At 34.4% G+C, this 17,678-nt stretch overlaps 1 protein-coding gene across 5 annotated transcripts in view; it reads left to right on the forward strand.

The window, feature by feature from the left end:
• The window catches only part of LOC145988237 (uncharacterized), a 139,083-nt gene that overhangs the window by 118,969 nt on the left and 2,436 nt on the right, over positions 1–17,678 (forward strand). For all 5 annotated transcript variants that reach the window (XM_083123086.1, XM_083123088.1, XM_083123089.1 and 2 more), the window contains 7 exons: positions 862–999; positions 1,319–1,417; positions 2,084–2,227; positions 9,170–9,295; positions 11,977–12,099; positions 14,305–14,430; positions 16,969–17,074. In XM_083123086.1, the coding sequence (XP_082979212.1) occupies positions 862–999; positions 1,319–1,417; positions 2,084–2,227; positions 9,170–9,295; positions 11,977–12,099; positions 14,305–14,430; positions 16,969–17,013 (801 nt within the window). In that variant the 3' untranslated portion in view covers positions 17,014–17,074. The remainder of the gene's footprint in view (positions 1–861; positions 1,000–1,318; positions 1,418–2,083; positions 2,228–9,169; positions 9,296–11,976; positions 12,100–14,304; positions 14,431–16,968; positions 17,075–17,678) is intronic.

Raw genomic sequence — 17,678 nt, forward strand, 5'->3', positions numbered from 1 at the left:
AACGTAATGTTTCCACCCTCTTACAGGGTTTTCTTCAGACGAAACTTCACAAAAAAAAACAAAACAGAAAAAAGAAATATATGATAATGCAAATGAGAAATGTTAAGAGCAATCACATGACATGTAGACAATGTTGTATGTAAAATCATATGGAGATCATTTGTATTTTATTTCTCATTGGTAGAGGATCAGTTATCAGTATATTTTATATTTCAGTTCTTTATTGGTAGTGACAAAAATTTCATATCAGTTCATGCTAATTTCTGAATTTGCTATTTGTTGAGGAGCCACTCAAATATCATAGGGTTTATGTTTGAATTTTAGAATGATGTAATATGTGATAACAGTAAATAGGAAATGTTCATAAGTTCTATGTAAAATGTATTATTAGAATCCATAAAACTATGGAAGAATCACCAGCAGGAATAGACTTTTATGAACCTACACATGAACAGGAACCTGCAATTTCAGATGAACATGAGGATGGAAAGAGGAGGAGAAGCAAATCGGCAACAACAATTGTAAGTTTCTTAAACAAACTAGATAATGAACACAACTTTTAATTCTTTTCTTTCTAATACCTTCCTCCTAAATAGTTGAAAATTATCACTTTTTTATGTTTGAACATGGCTGTTTGTATAATATTTGTATCAAACACAAACTATCTATCTCTATGGATTGAATTGCTCCTGTGCAGTTTTCCTTATGAGATACCAATGTACATTTTCATATATCATTCCAGTGATGTGAATAGAGATGTCCTATTTCACCACATTAGTGGAAAGTGTTGATAAGTTAAAATGTCATGTGTGAGCAGTGTTTTATTTAATAATATATTATGATGACCATTAAAATTTCCAGGAAGAACAACCAGCAGCTAGAGATTTGACCGAATATGAATCTGAACATTTACATAATGGAGAACCTGAATTAGCAGTTCCACATGAGGAAGGTAAAAAGAAGAAGAAGAAGAAGAAAAAGAAGACACTAACAGATAGTGTAAGTCTGTACATGTTGCTTTATTTGCTTAAGAGTTTTCTTTTGTATATTCTAACATATTGCCAGTAATTATTTAGGCTGTACATACTGATATTATTTATGGCAATTTTTGTTGTAAGATATAGAAACACAAATATATGAAGTAATGTAAAAAAAAAAGAATATTGATTTTTGAATGTAATGCTTCAACAAATTGATCTAAATAGAAATGACATAGATGCTCTCTGTTGTTAATTTTTTAGCCAGGTTAATTTAACATGTTCATTAGATATCATATTTGAGCCATGTTGTATGTACAATGTCTTATTAAATTTTTTAGGAAGGGGCAGAAACCTCTAGAGATATTTTAAAACCTGGAGCTGTACATGAACTTGTACCTGCAACTTCTGATGTACACGAGGAAGAAATGAAAGAGAAGGTAATAACACCAACTGGAATGTAACAAAATAACAAATATGAAGTTAATGGTTTTCTTGCTAATACAGATTCTCCATACAAATAGTTTCCATTTCATGTTGAGAATTTTGGATCTCACTTATTTACATAACATTTGCATGACATAAACTGGAAAATTTTATATTATTAATAGTATTATTAATGTAATTATTATTTAATACTAATAATTAATCAAATTTATGCAGCCCACAGTCCCTCACTCTCTAAGCAGCTTAAGATAGTTGATTGGGCAAGGTGCTGGATCTTTTGTCACCCTAACTGTCAATAGTGAGGCATGAATATGATAGAGTTTGGTAGAGAGATTTGTATGGGGAACATTCAGTGAATGTGCAAATACCAAGTCTTAAGCCTTTTGTGCACACTATCATGTTAATGTATTCAACATAGTTTAGATCATTTAGAGGAAGTAAACAAAGTTTACTCTCAGTACACAGTGGTGATGTACTTGCATTCTTTTTTAAGGTTATTCCTTGAGATACCAATGTTTTCATATAATATTTCATTGATGTGAATCCTAAAATCTTGACTATTGGAACTAATTCACCATGTAAGTGGAAAATGTTAATAAGTTAAAATGTTATTTGAGCATCGTTTTATATAATAGCATATAATGGTCTAACATTTTCAGGAAGAACAACCAGCAGCTAGAGATGTGACTGAATATGAATCTGAACACATACTTGGTGGAGATTCTGAACTTGCAGTTGCATCTGAGGAAGGGGAAGGGTTGAAGAAGAAGAAGAAAAAGAAGAAAAAGACAACAATGCAAAGTGTAAGTCTTTATTTGTTGCTCTTATTTCATTTGTTTAACAGAGTTTTTCCTTGTACATTCTAACATATTTTTTACTGAATATCTATGCTGTTCATACTGATTTAATATATTTTGGATATTTGTATGATACGCAAACATATTCTTCTTATACATTGCATTTCCATCGCTTGTGCTGCCTGCCAGTGGTCCACTTGGTAGCCGGCCAGAGGGCAACTCTCAGCAAATTGCGTGTGATATCTCCACTATGGAAACCGCTAGCTTGGAAATGACTTCAAGTTCTCAGAATTACAGTTACAATTAGAATGAAAATAAGCATGTACCTTGTCACAAATGATGCTAGAAATGTTGTTCCCATTCATCCACACATCTGGCATCTTTTCAGGAAATTTCCATTTACACGCAACAGTTCAGCTTCTGAAATTGCTTCAGTTTCTCTCCTGATATTCTCCTTCAGTTCTCCTAAGGTGTGTAGATTTGTTGCATAGGCTATAATTTGTTGTAATGTGTGCATACCGTATGTGCCATTATTAAAACTATAGCAAAACACAAATAACACTTGGAACACTGAACACTTTATAAAACAATAGAAAATCACAAGAACACTTGTAACACGTAAACACTTTAAAATATGACTGAAGTGAAATTGCGAAGTTATTGAAATGGAATGGGATTAACAGTGGCACAGGAACGTTTTTCATTTGGGGGGTACAAAATTCAGCCTCCCATATATATATATATATATATATATATATATATATATACTAATGATGAAGGAGACAGTAAACACTTGCCACACGAAGAGAAATTATTCTATATTTCGCGATCTGAGTCGCATTTTCAAGTTAGAAGGAAAAAGATCGGCGTTACTTGGAGAAGAGGTACAGAATACTGACCGTAGCGTCTCTACGATCAGTGTTGCCAGAAACAGTTGATAGATGATGAGAAGTACTTTCACCAGTGTTTACTGTAAGGTGGGTGGGTAATTTTGGGGAGGAGAGGAAAGGGTTACTGGTTGGCTAGGTTGAGTCCGGGGAGTATAGTGGCGTGCATGCCGGTTATATAGGCCCTTTCCCATCGCCTGCGGAAAGATGTGTCAGAGTGGGGGGGGGGGGTAAAAGATGGATGATGGCAACACGGAAGCAGTTACTGAAGGTGGTGTTATGGCTGTTGGTGTGGATGGCAACAGTGAAATCAGAGTTTTGGGTGGAGGAACGGTGATTATTGATCCTAAGATTCAAGGGGGTGGAGGTTTCGCCTATGTAGAAGTTGCCGCATATTTGGCAGATGAGAGCGTAAATTAGGTTGGATGAGTGGCAGGTGCCCTTAGGGTCTGTGAACTCGCCTGCCGCTGTGGGGATCAGGAGGGTGGGGGAGGTGCTTTGTTATTCACAAATGAAATACAGGAGATATTTCTGCCACACCTTAAACTTATAATTGTTACGCTGTTCAAGCATGGTATTGGCATTGATGGAAATTGTGTATAACAAATGCTAAACAATTATATTTTGATAATTTACATTTACTACTTGGTAAGTCTTTCGGGGGGAAGGGATCCGGACCCCCTAGATCCCCACAAAAACGTCCTTGATACCTAGATATAATGTGAAGCCATGAGAAAAATTCTCCTTTAGAACAACACGCATGATTGTCCTGTTATTTAATGCAAAATTTGCGTAAACATTTTTCATTGTTTTCCTTAATTATTTTTTTAAAAAGAAAACAACAAAAAAAAACAGATTTTAAAATCAGATAACAATTCTGAAACATATAAGGCTAAGCTCTGGACCTCATTCTGGGCTTATTTGGATTTCACAGAATGGAAAATCAGGAGTGAGGGGGATCTTGAGCCACCCCAACCAGGAATAATCATCTCCCACCCACTGAATATAGAAACTACATTATATAGAGTTCCACTTCAGTTCAGTTCATTCTAATTTTAAAAGTACCATAGGTACGCATAAAAATATCTTTAAACAATTTATGGCAGATGTGTACCACATCCAATGCCTTTTAGAAGCCATGGTATTTGTTATTTTCTCAGACATCTATAGGGCGTTGTATTAAAAAAGAAAAAAATGAGTTCACATGGTTCCCAATCAACTAGTAAGAAGTCTAACTTTGAAATATTTGTGAAAAATTTGACAAATCATTTATTTGTAATATAATTAGCTGTACCTAATGATGCTCTTCATGTACTGAAAGTAATATCATTCGATACATTTACAAAACCAAAATCCTTCAGCTCTCAGAAGTAGCAAGGAAAGCCATATGCTCAAAAGTTTATTCTTTCTTTTCAATTTTTGGTGGACAATGTGAATACCCGGCCAAGGTCTATTTTCATATGTAGTGGTATTAAATGCAGATACATGCGTGTGTTTTAGGGTGACATGTCAATTTCTCGTTTATGTGAAAAGGTAAACTTTAATGTAAACAGAAGCATGTGCGTGCCATAGTTAAAGATTTTCGCATCTACAAAGAAAATCCAAAACACATTCCCACCTCGCCGGACTCCATGGTGGAGGGGTTAGCATAGCGCACTATGATGCATGAGGTCCCAGGTTCGAATCCTGGCCTGCCCATGGGTGTTTTTTTTGAGTGTCCATCAATTTCATCATATCATCATCACTTATCGTCATCTTCGCGATTAGCCACAAGTGGCAGAAATGCGAAGTAAAATAAACCAAATCAATCAATCAAATATCCCATCTTACTCCCAAAGACCTTGTGAATCCAATCCAAAATCTACCAATAGAACCTGCAGTGAGTCTCATTTATCTCGTGCATTCATCTGACTAATGTAATTTTCTTACAATTTGACTTTAGAGTTTAACATAAAATGGCGTTGTGTTTGTGTTGCATTCGATATCACAATTAGATTTTAAGCAATTAATGTCCAATTATAAGTATACCTAATACATAGGTAAAAATAAGTCCCCCCTCTGATAAAATTGCACCCTGTTTAAATGTCTAGGAAAAATTTCATTTCACCTAGGAATGATATCGCGATGCGATGAGTCGAGAATTTTCACAGCCTCATCTCGTCTCCTGTGTGGTGAGGTCCTTCTCGTTCTCGTTTGTGCTTATTTTTCTTTCGGTTTCCACTCTGAAGTTATGAAAACTTATTTCAAATTCACCTCATTCTCAGATAGGCTAATTGGCACTCTATATTTTAAAAAATATATATATTTTTTATTAATAGAGCCTGGAAGTTCAGGCATTTATTTTCGTTAAAATAGGCAGGCAAAAAGGCATTTATAATGTGGAAAATAGGCACTAAAAATGAAAAAAAAGGCAAAATAAACCGAAAAAAGGCACATTTGGAAGTCGCTTACTTTTATCTATAATTTCTGGCAACATGTTAAAATCTACATTGGGAAGAGCATTTCAATTTTCTCGGTCTTGATTGCACATAACTACAAGGTGTTTATTTTAAATTACTCAATATTCATTGATAGTAGTCTGTCAGAGAGAATGTTTTTCATAATAGAAAATGATATTTCTACTTCGACAGAAGTTCTTGGAGTATACATAAAACAAGGTAACGTAGCTGGATGCATTTCGGTAACAGCATTTTCACCTTTTAGAATACCACAAATTGTTTTCAATTGTTGTTTCAAGGCTGTTAGCATAATATATAGCTGCTGATATCCAGGTTCCCCATCTGGTCAAGACTGGTTGTGGAGGTAAACTAAGCTCAGATGCAACTTCCTTATTTTGGGTTCGAGAGGGAGATTTCAGAAATATCTTCTTTGTGTTCGAAATCAACCTGTCCACTTCAGCAGTCAATCATACACAAGGAAATGTTAACCGAAAGGCAATATCCTAACTGAGCATGAAATACATTTTTCTCACACTTTTCTCCTTCAGCAATGTTGAAACATGCATGAGTTCAATATTACTTAAATAAGGCGAAAATTATTCACATAATAAACGAAAGAAAAATAAATGCCAATAACGTTTTTTGGGAGAAAAATAATTTATATACACATTTTTTTTTAAAAAAAAATGGTCAAATTTAATTGAAAAGGCAAAAAAAGTCATTATAATTAAAAATAGGCAGTGGGGTCCCAAATAGGCAAAATAGGTAAAATGAAAAGACTTCTAAAACATTCGAAACAACATGAGAAACGTATATCCGGAAAATTTTTATCAATATAAGCAATAGATAAGAAGAGGCATTTTGCCAAACTTCCGGGCTCTATTTAATAAGTATAGTTTTCCGAACACCCTCTTACAAATTTATGAAAAATATGAGTGAGGTACAGGAGTGCATTGTACCCCCCCCCCCTCAAGTCATGTCTCGTCGTGTCTCATCTCGTTCGTGTAAGTGTTCCGTTTCTGAAAATTCCATTATAAATATTCAAAAGAAAATCGGGTCAGTCATATACTCTTCTGATGAAGATTTGTATCTTATCTTCGAATTGACGCGACCACTTCTTTAGAAAAGTGCACCCCCCTTACGCAAAGGAGCATTCATCTGCAGCGTAATTGTCTGAGAGTCAATCTGATTCCATCGTTCCACACACATTTTAAACAATTTTCATATCCTTAAAGAGGTTTTCAAGAACTTAGGTCAATCAACTAACTAGTAGCAAGCACAATGTAGTATACGAGTAATAAGTTTACAATTAAATAGTTTGAATTTCTGTGGTAAGGACTATAATGCTTATAATTTATAAACAATAATACATTTTTTTATTGGGCGAATTGATAATAGGTAATTTTAACAGTAGCACCTTCCGTCTGCTGTCAAATTACCAAAGGGGGGTACAGGGGTACAACTCGATTTATGGTACCCCCCTTCAAAAATTTGGGGGGTACAATGTACCCCTGTACCCCCCATTCCTGTGCCACTGGGGATTAAGAAATTCACAAGTTATGTGCCATGCATTTCAGTTGCTGCTCTGGCGCTGTGATCTGTTAGGAAACTAAAGTGCCCTTTCTGCATGTCTTGATACCAAAGCTCTGCGAAATTTCCTAAAAATGCCAGAAATGAGTGGATGCAGGAGGACAACATCTCCAACATCCCCTGTGACAAGGCACATACTTATTTAGATTGTAATTCTAACTGTAATTCTGAGAACTTTGAAGCTAGTGGTTTCCATAGCAGAGATATTACAGTCCGGCTGGCAGATGTTGCAGTCCGGCTGGCCGCCAACAGGCACACAAGCGACAGAGAAACACATTTTACGTATATGTTGCTTGCATTGTAGAATTATTCCTCTTATATTTTTCGATTGTTACAAGCATATAAACACTTTTTTTATGTGATGTTTTGGAGGAGCTCTTGCTCACTTCATGAAACCTTCATTTACATTTGATCACACTTTTCCCCTTTTCCCCACATTTTTAAAAACTAGATAGGTATAACTGTATAGATTTAATTACTTTTATAATTCACTAGTTATGAGAACTTCGGAAACAAATATTTATCCAGTAGAAGCAAGAAATTGTGAGAATGTTCGCCATTATTTCATGTTTGATGACAAAATTTACGAACAAAATTATGATGTAACAGTGAAAAACTCTATATCTGGAAGCATTTCCGGTATTTTTCTTCATTACATGGGATGTCCAATTGTCAATCTAGTGTAGTTGTGGATATCCTTCTTTACACGAGATATGCAGGTAGCGTGCTAATAATTTCTAAAAACATAAGAATACCTACCATTGCTATGCAGTGTAAGGGGCAACCTTCTGGCAAGGCATCCAAAAGTCAACTGGACGCATGGCCAGGATAATCCTTTGGTGGGCTTGTGTTGTCCTGTGTTTGTCCTTCTGTGCGCTGAGTGTTCTTTACAGCCTAGCTTTTAAATAGGTAGGGAGATTTTATCCTCATAGTGAGTATAGTTTTAGTTCATATTAAGCAATGAATAAATGGATTAGTTCTAAAATTTGAGTAAGGCAGTCTTTAATTTTATTTTAGTTAAGGGACCTATTCCCATATTGTGTGATGGGCAAATATAACCTATGTGTGCTATCAAAATCAATCAATCAATCAATATATTTAAATGGGCTAAACACAAACCCTGAGATTCCTCAACAATACAGACTTGGAATGATTCCACACTTGTTAAGTGGAGTTGACTATCACTCGCTCTATTCCCATAGAAATGATATCTGCACTTATTCTGATTTCGAAGGTGCAAGATGTATTTTTCTTCAACAGAGGTGAAAGATGTATTTTTCTTCAACAGAGGTGAAAGAGATGGAATTGGTGCTTTTTTTGACTAGGTGGTATAATAAGCAGAATGATAATAGAATGGAGGAACATGTTTTGTCATGTACTCCACATATAGGATTCTAGGTAATAATGACACAGCACAAAGGAGTTCATCTTATCTCATGCTCCAAACACCATGCACCTTTCAACTGACTCTGTTAAGAGGCACAAGCAAGAAAAAGAGAAAGATGCTTTGTGAACAACATGGATATGAGAGAATGGGGTACAGCAAAACAACAGAGATGTCCAGATAATCTCTAGAGTTCACTAGTTAAGCAGCAAGATATACAAACCATGCTAAAAGTACAGTTCCAAGAAATGAAAATCATAAGCATCATCAGCGTCAAGCTAGGCCATAACAACAATGTCCATCATCCATATGTGATTTTTCCTAACAACATTTTTTTCTTTAAAAAGACAGCACATCCACCTAGAGATGACTGTAATTTTCCCTGATCTGAAATGATGAGTGGTGTGCTAAACCATATTAGTTGTATGATATGTAAGAGGCAAAATTGAAGTAATATTTTTTATAGAAGATGTGTTCTAAAAGTGTGAAATTTCATACTTTCTGAAAAGACATGCTTCCAGAATATTTTTGAATAAGAGAATTAACATTAATTTGAAGAAATAGAGATAAACACCGTGATTTTGATTTTCTTTATTTTTGTGAAACATTGAAAGGGAAATTGCATGCTTATGTTAAAAATACATTTCAGGAAGAATTACCAGCAGCTACAGAATTGCCTGAACTTGTATCTGAACCTACACATGAAGAAGCACCTGCAACTGAAGATGCACATGAAGCAAGAAAGAAGAAGAGAGTGACGATAGTAGCTCCAACAGTAAGTTTATGTTTGCTGTCTGCTTTTTTTTCAACATTTTTCTTGGTGAATTATTTAGCTGTTATAATTAACATTTTTTATCTATTTTATTTCTTCAACTCGTGCATGATAAATGAACTGAATATAAAGATAATAATTTTCACTGAATGTGTGTTTAAAAATGAGCAGCATCTAAATTTGTGCAGAGATGGAACAGATTAGTCAGTCTTCTTTCTTTAGCATCTGATAGTCATATTACTCTATTTGTTTATCATTAAGAATTTACAGATTCAATATACCTAGTAGGTAGGGTTACCAGACGACCATTTTTTCCCGGACATATCCTACTTTTTTTTAGCCTTTTGTCTGGCATCCGGGAGGAATTTGAAAAATATTATAAATGTCCTACATTTTGAACGTCACATAATATTAATTAGGTAAATGCATGTTCACAGTTGGACAAGGAGAAATTATGCAAGTTACAAGTCTAAGGACTACACTACCAAACTCAATAGTGAAATTATGTTAAAATCATTCATTCTTCCCCCTCAAAAAAAAAAAAAAAAAATTGTCCTGCTAGAAGGAAAACAGAAGTAATTAATGAACAAAGTTTTGGGGCCATATTCTGCTGATGTCACTGTTCAGTGCCTGAGCAGAATTTCTGATTTATATTAATGGATTAAGGTGTTTCCCGTTCTTATTCAATGTTTTGATTGTAAAGCAGAGGTTATAGAGAACAAAGTTACTGAACTAAAAGCTACCCCAGATGATACTCCTGGAACAATTTCAAATTACGGTAATCGCTGGACATTTCTTTGCCATTCCAGGTCATAATGCAAATGTTGAGAGGTTGAGAGAGTACTTTCATTACCATCAGCACAACGGACTCATGAGAGAAATAATTTTTTCATGAAGTCTGTAAAATGTTTGGTGCTGGTTCAGTATAATTTCAGAGAGTTTGACTGTTCAGTTTCTCATCAATATATTTTGACTAATCCTGTAATTTTGAGAAAAATTGTCTCCTACCAGTTAAAATGTGTAGTAAGAAATGTATTGTTTAGTATTAATTACAAGTTTGGAAATTTTGTATTTAGGAATTCATTAAGGAATCACATTTTTCTTTAAAACTGGAAACTCTCAATTTTAAATTACTTTCTAACGTGTTCTAGAAATGTGTATTATTTATTTATTTATTTATTTATTTATTTATTTACTCAGAGTTTCAGATACAGTCTTATTTGGCCATTTTACACTGAAACAACATAAAGTAGAAACAAATAATAACAAAAGATAAAAAACAATAACAAGATGGGATAGATTTACATGTTCTTCGTCAGTAATATACAAAAGTTACGTTCTGGAAGGAATATATCTACATTCAGGGGAAGTTTGTTGTAGATTTCTGGGAGCCTGTAAAACAAGGAGCGTTGTAGAAGGGATAGCCTAGTGGTTGGGTTGTGGAAGAGTTGCAGGTTGCGCGTTAGCTTTTGGGGTACCCTAAGTGAGAATTCACTGATTAGGAGATCTGTTCTGATTTTGCCATTTATTATTTTGTATAAAAATTTCATGTCAGCTAGATCACGACGAAAGGATGGAGTGTGAATATTCAGAGCAGCCATGGTGTCTGATTTGGATACATGTCGAAAGGAAGGTATTCTATGGCGAACAATTGCAAGAAAGAAACTGAGAACAGAATCTATTCTGGTGAGATTGGTTTTTGAGGCCATTGCCCAAATTGGGGAACAGTATTCAAGGATGGGCGAGATGAAAGATTTAAAGAATAAAGCAAGAGATGATGGGTTTTGAATTTCGCTAAATCTGTATAGAAGACCGAGAAGGCGCATGGCTTTTTTAGTGGTAGCAATAATATGATAATTAAAAGTGAGTTTTTCATCCATGATAATACCTAGGTCCTTTTGGGTGGAAACGTTTTGGATTGGTTTGTTTTCAATAGTATAAGTAGACACCACTTTGTTCTTTTTTAGGGAATATGTAAGGAAAGAGCATTTCTGAGGGTTTAGTTCTAAATTCCACTGACGACACCACTTAACAAGTTCTGTGAGAGCATTTTGAAGAATCATCATGTCATGATGCGATGAGATCTCCTTAAAGAGTTTACAATCATCCGCAAACAAAAGTATATTGATAGGGAGGGAGGACAGTTTTTCAGGGAGGTCATCCATGTACTGTGTCCTACATTTTTTGACATTATGTCCTACTTTTTCCTCATAGCAATCTGGTAACCCTACTATCAAGGGACCACAATATAGATTCCAAAATGCAATTTTGTTATATTTTTAATGCATACAAAGATATAATTAATATATGGTGGCTTTGCAAGGCAGATATTTTAATATACAGTTTTTCATTGTCATCCAGTTATGTATATTAACAAATTATGTTACTAAATTGTGCATATTCTTCATTGAGCATTTGGAGTTTTATATTAGATTGGTGTAATATCACTTGTAAGTATATTTTATGTGCCAGTAGTTACTTGATATTGACAAAAATTTCATTTGAATTGTCAAAATTTTCATCAGTCCACCACACTTTTTTTAAGATCACTTAAATACTGTATAATTCATGTTTGAATGAAATAATATAATATGTGCTATTAGTAAATAAAAAATGTTCTTAAGGCATCACACTTGAGCAAAGTAGTACGTAAAATGCTTTATTAGAATTCATAAAATTTTCAGGATTTACCACTGGGAGACATTTTTATTCCTGAAGATGAAGTTGTACCTGCACAGGAACCTACAATTTCAGGAAGACATGAGGAAAGAAAGAAAAAGAAGAAGAAGAAATTATTAACTCCAAATGTAAGTGTATTAAGGAAACAACTAATGCATCATGTTGTGTTTTTCTAAAGTTTTCCTTCTACTCTGCTCCACAAAACTTAAGGAACACCAAGGGAACAGAAGGAAACAAACACAAAAACTGGGTTCACTCTGTATACCATTTTGCAATCTTGCTGGTCATTTTCGTTGCATGTTGCGTCTGTATATTTCATTAGTGTCCATAAGCCCTGATCAAGAGCATCCCAAACATGCTCGATATCATTGAGGTCTGGTGAGTATTCAGGCCACTCAATACGGGTGATGTCTTCTGTTTCCAGGAATTCCAACACAGTTACGTGCACGGTGCAGGTGAGCATTGTCATCTATAAACAGGAACTCAGGACCAAATACTCCACGGAAATTGCGAACATATGAACACAAAATGTTGTTTTTCTCAATTTAGGATGAAGCTGAAGCCTCATCAATCTCTCTCTGCGTACGCCAGTGTAGTGTGACAAAGCTTAAATAAACTTGGGACGATGATGTACAGAAAAGGTGTTTTATTGTAATGTTATTCTCAAGATTTACAATATTCTCTACTTGCTCTCATAATCCCTTGGTGTTCCTTAAGTTTTGTGGAGCAGTGTAAATAGTTCAGATTTGTTAGTGTATTTTCCTTTAGTGTGTGTGTGTGTGTGTACATTTTTAAATCTCTGTACAAGCTACATTTTTTTAAGCTCATCATACGCAACTCCTAGGATTGTCTGACAACTGGAGAAAATAATTTTGAAATATAGTGCATCAATATTGAGTCTGATAACTACTGTAAATTTAGAGGGAATTTAACTGAAATTTACACTGGAACTACATGCAAATGACTGAAACTGTATTGCATTTGAGGAAAGTTTGAAGAGATGTTTGAAAATGGCAGAGAAAGAAACAGATCTTGTGTTACAAACACCATTGCATGATGCAGAATTTTCTTCAGAACTCTGCCAAGAAAACATTTTTGAATAGTAGAAAACTGAACTCTTCCAGTAATGTTAGGAGGATACAAAAATATATTGTCTGATTTAGGAGGGTAATGGAGGTAAAGTCCCAGATATTGGGATTGATAACTGCTACAATTTTAAAGTTTTGAGGTGAGATATTTACAAGCTCTAAATATTTTGGAGTATTAATCTATTTTTGTATTTGAGTAAAATTGGTCATCATATTTCAAGATGGCAAATGAGAAACCAATTTTCCTCTTTGGTCTTGACATTGAGGAATGAAACAGCTGATTTAGGTACTGGTTTTGAATTAAATCAGTGGAAATCATTTTAAGTAGGTGGGCAAACCACTGATTTTTTTCTAAGTTTCAGGAATTCAAAATTCTTTATATATTTTCAACTCTCTGTCTAGTCTACATTTCTGAGATTAAGAATGTATCACTCACAATTTTATGGACATCACTTAAGTGTTAGTTTGGTAATGGAAGCTTACGCTTTTAATTATAGTGCATTGTTATGGAGAATCAGATGGACAATTGGAGTTGAAAACCACCGATGTTTTCACCACACACCAACTTTCATAAAATTATATCTTCTTATTTTTGCAGTAACCAAATAGATTGGATGACTGTTTTGGAAATCAGTAAGGTGACTACATAACAAAACAATGAAATATACTGGCACATTGATAACTTTGAATTCAGTTTACATCTGTATTTGAGTCATGTATAAACCATCTAACTTCATGGATTGAATTGTTTCCATAATGTGTTCTCATTATCTACTAATATTTTGCAGGCAAGGTACTCTGCTGACAACAACTGATACAGGAATATCAGTTTACTAGTTTATTGCTGATATGTTTTCTTAGTTGATATTTCTTAATTACTTCATAACAGAGTAAAATTTTGCCATTTTGTTTATGAGCTAATGATACAATTCTTACCTAGAGTTAAAGTAATCGCTTAATCACATGCATTAAGGAAGTTAATGAACCACTAATGTTCTTCAAGTAACATTGATAATTTTAAATTGGATTGAAGGTGCATTGATTATCAGTATCTTTAAATTTGGTATTGTTACTTGTTACTTTATTGTTATCAACAGAAATTTCATGTGTTCATGTATCTTTCATTGATGTGATTAAAATTATCATAGAAACTGTGCTGTTGGAGATATTTAACCATGTAAATGGAAAGTATTCATATTTGAGGAATGATTGTAAACATAGGTTAAAATCATTTAACATTTTCAGGAAGAAACCGAAGCAGCAGGTAACGATTTGCCTGAACATGAATCTGTACCTGTACATGAAGATCCTGCACCTTCAGATACACACGAGGAAGGGAAGAAGAAGAAGAAGAAGAAGAAAGTAAAAACTGTAAGTCTTATACAGTATTTTTTAATTTTTGTTTACTCGAATACCCCACGCACTTTTTTCCTTACAAACGTGGCAGAAAATGGGGGTGGGTGGCTTACTCGAGTATAGAGCTTATCACCAGGCATAAACAATTTATCCTGTGGAGGTATGCAACCCGTTACACAAGCTTACAAGAGAATGAGTGGAGGTCAAGATGTTATCTCACAGCCTGTGTTCTTGGAAAGAGAACAAAACATGTTTGCCACGTATATCAAGTGGAAGAAAACAATCTAAATATGTCCTGGTTTAATTCAATCACAGTTCTCTCTTCCTGCACTGCATTACATGCATTGTTTCTTCCCCTCCCCTCCTCCTCCTCCTCCTTCTTTAAAAAATGGGTCAACTTAATTCTTGAAAAGCTTGCAGACAGAAGGGAAAAGAATATTCTCCTTTGCCTTTTGCCAAGGGAATCATTCTTCAGTCACACCGGCGCCAAGAAAGAGATAAAGACAGCAACCAGCTGGATGTTTAAGTCTAGCCAGTCCAGCTGAAAGGCTTGTTTTGTGTTGCAGTGACTCATTTGAGTAGCCTCCTTCTTATCTTGCTTCACAGTTGGATGCTAAAAGCAAGATGACCACAAAAGGAAGAAGATTGCGGCGCATGAAAAGTTTCGCGTCATTCTTGGAGGAAATTGGAAATCGTGCTGCTGCTCGTAAATATGATATAAGTGAGAGTTGTGTGAGAGATTGGAGAAAGAAAAATGAAATACTGCTAAACACGTGTGGCAATCCGAGAGCTTTTCGAGTACAAAAGGCTAAATTTCTAGAAATAGAAGGGAAGCTGGTTGACTATGTTTATGAAAAAAAAAAAAAAGGATTTGCAGTTTCTGCAGAAATGTGTCAATTGAAAGCTCTTTCACTGGCAAAAGAACTTGGAGTTCATGGTTTTAAAGCAAGTCGGAGTTGGATTGTCAGGTTTTTTAGATGATAGAATCTGAGTTTACGAAGAACAACAACTTTAGCCCAGCGATTTCCTGATGCATTTGAAGATAAAATCCTACATTTCCAACATTATGTAATAAATTTGAGGAAAAAATATTCTTATCTTCTGTCACAAATCGGTAATGCGGATCAAATCTCAGTTTATTTTGAAATGCCATCTGACTCTACTGCTAATAAAAAGGGTGAAAGAAGTGTTCTTGTGGGAACTGGTGGATATGAAAAACAACGATGCACATCTGTTACAGCAGATGGAAGAAAACTTCCGCCATATATTGTGCTAAAGAGAAAAACTGTTTCTAAAATTAGTGTCCAAGGAGTTTTTGTGCAAGCACAAGGAAAAAGTCCAAACCAAGTGTCTCAGGAATAATAATAATAATAATAATAATAATAATGTTTAAATTAAAATAATTATATAAAATCAAATTAATACTAATTGCAATACATAAATTAATATTATATTATTGTTACACGATTAGGTAAGAAGACTATAAGAATAGAGATATTCATTACATAGCCTACCTGTAGTTAAGATCGGAATAATTTACATAAAAACAAGTGCCCTGGCAATGAAATTAAAGTCAAATAGATGAATAATTGAATACTCATCGAATAACAAAAATGATGTTAAATGTAGTTGGAGAAAAGTAAGTTTCTGATTAAAATTTTATGCACATTATTTTGAGTAATATTGTACATAAATCATCTTTGTAATGTCATTCAAAGCCGTATGATCCTAATATAATCCTTGCCTTCTATAAAGTTCAGAGAAAAATAATAACCATCGATTATGCAACAAATGCTAATATTTTCATTACTTAATTTTAGTACTTGGTAAGTGTTTCGGTGGGTCCTAACCCCTGGATCCCCCCTAAATACGTCCTTCGTGTCCTTGAAATCCCTTTAATCCCAATATAATCCTTGTCTTCCAATAAGTTCAGACGGAATTATACCACAAATGCTAAACGAGTATATTTTCATTATTTAATTTTAGTACTTGATCTATCTTTGGGGGGGAAGGGAGGTCTGGACCCTGGACCCCCCTAAATACCTCCTTGATCCCAGCTGTTTGTCATCTGTTGGGCGATGTTTTATCAAATGGTTTTGGCTTTTTGAGAAGAGCTGGACTCTTCCACTGTCTGTGAGGTAGCCTTTAGTATATTCTCACTTTGTAATGTGTTGTGTTTGTCTTGTGCAGGTCCCTGTACAACCTTGCACTTTTAATTTTTCCTAAGGGGATTTTTACACCCCTTGGTTTATTTTTTTTGTATAAGAATTTTAGATAAGGGGATGTTTCTTCATATAAATTGAAGGATGCAAAATGGCCTAAACTGCAGGCACACCCAAAAATTTTAATTCAATCAATTTATCTTGTAAAATAATTGTCAAAACATGTAGGTTCTCTTTCAATGCAAGAACTCATTGCAATCACTTGGTTAAGTGTATTAATTAAGGAATTAAAGGAACCAATCTTGTTCAAATATTAGCTCAGTTGAATGTCAGTTATAGATATCAGTACATTTCATGTTGATCCATTCCTAATTAAAGTCATTGTTTACAGGAAGAAGTGCCATCAGCTACAGATTTGCCTGAATCTGACCTTTAACCAGAACTTGATGCAATGGTTCTTAATGAGAAAAAAAGAAAGGTAACAAATATAACCAACTGTAAGTCAATTTCTATCATGTGTATCAACAAACCATTCTCATTACAAATATTCTTGTCTGAAAGAGAAGGTCTTTTCTTGACAGTTATGAAACATTTTCTATATTTTCAACATTCTTCTACAGCTAGCATGTTCTGAAATTTATCTTTCTTCTTTATATAAGTATAAATATTTAATGATATAAAGAATATAAATTTACATTCCCTAAAGCTTTTTTCCACATATATACATATACAGTGGAACCTCAATTTTACATTTTTCAGGGGACCAAACTGAATAAAACTTAAAATGCAGAAAAATGTAAAATTGAGGAAAATGTTAATACATCTTACTGCGTTGGAATCATCAAGATTGAATGTACAAGTATTTTTTTTATAGCCAAATCGAAATGTATTCACAAAAACTGAAATATACATTTTGAAGGTTGAACATTACTCTACTTTTCCACATAACATATATTCACATTTATACATTTGTCCCACCGTGACACCAATTTTTCGATGCCCATGCGGTAGAAATCGTTCGGCTGGACGTGTAACCAACGACACACAGCTGTCACAACTCACGTGTTGCAGCTGAAGTGTTTGCCGCAAGGTGTTCCATCA

This window comes from Lepisma saccharinum, chromosome 5 (genome assembly GCF_977018435.1).
Source record: "Lepisma saccharinum chromosome 5, izLepSacc3.1, whole genome shotgun sequence".
NCBI lineage: Eukaryota > Metazoa > Arthropoda > Insecta > Zygentoma > Lepismatidae > Lepisma > Lepisma saccharinum.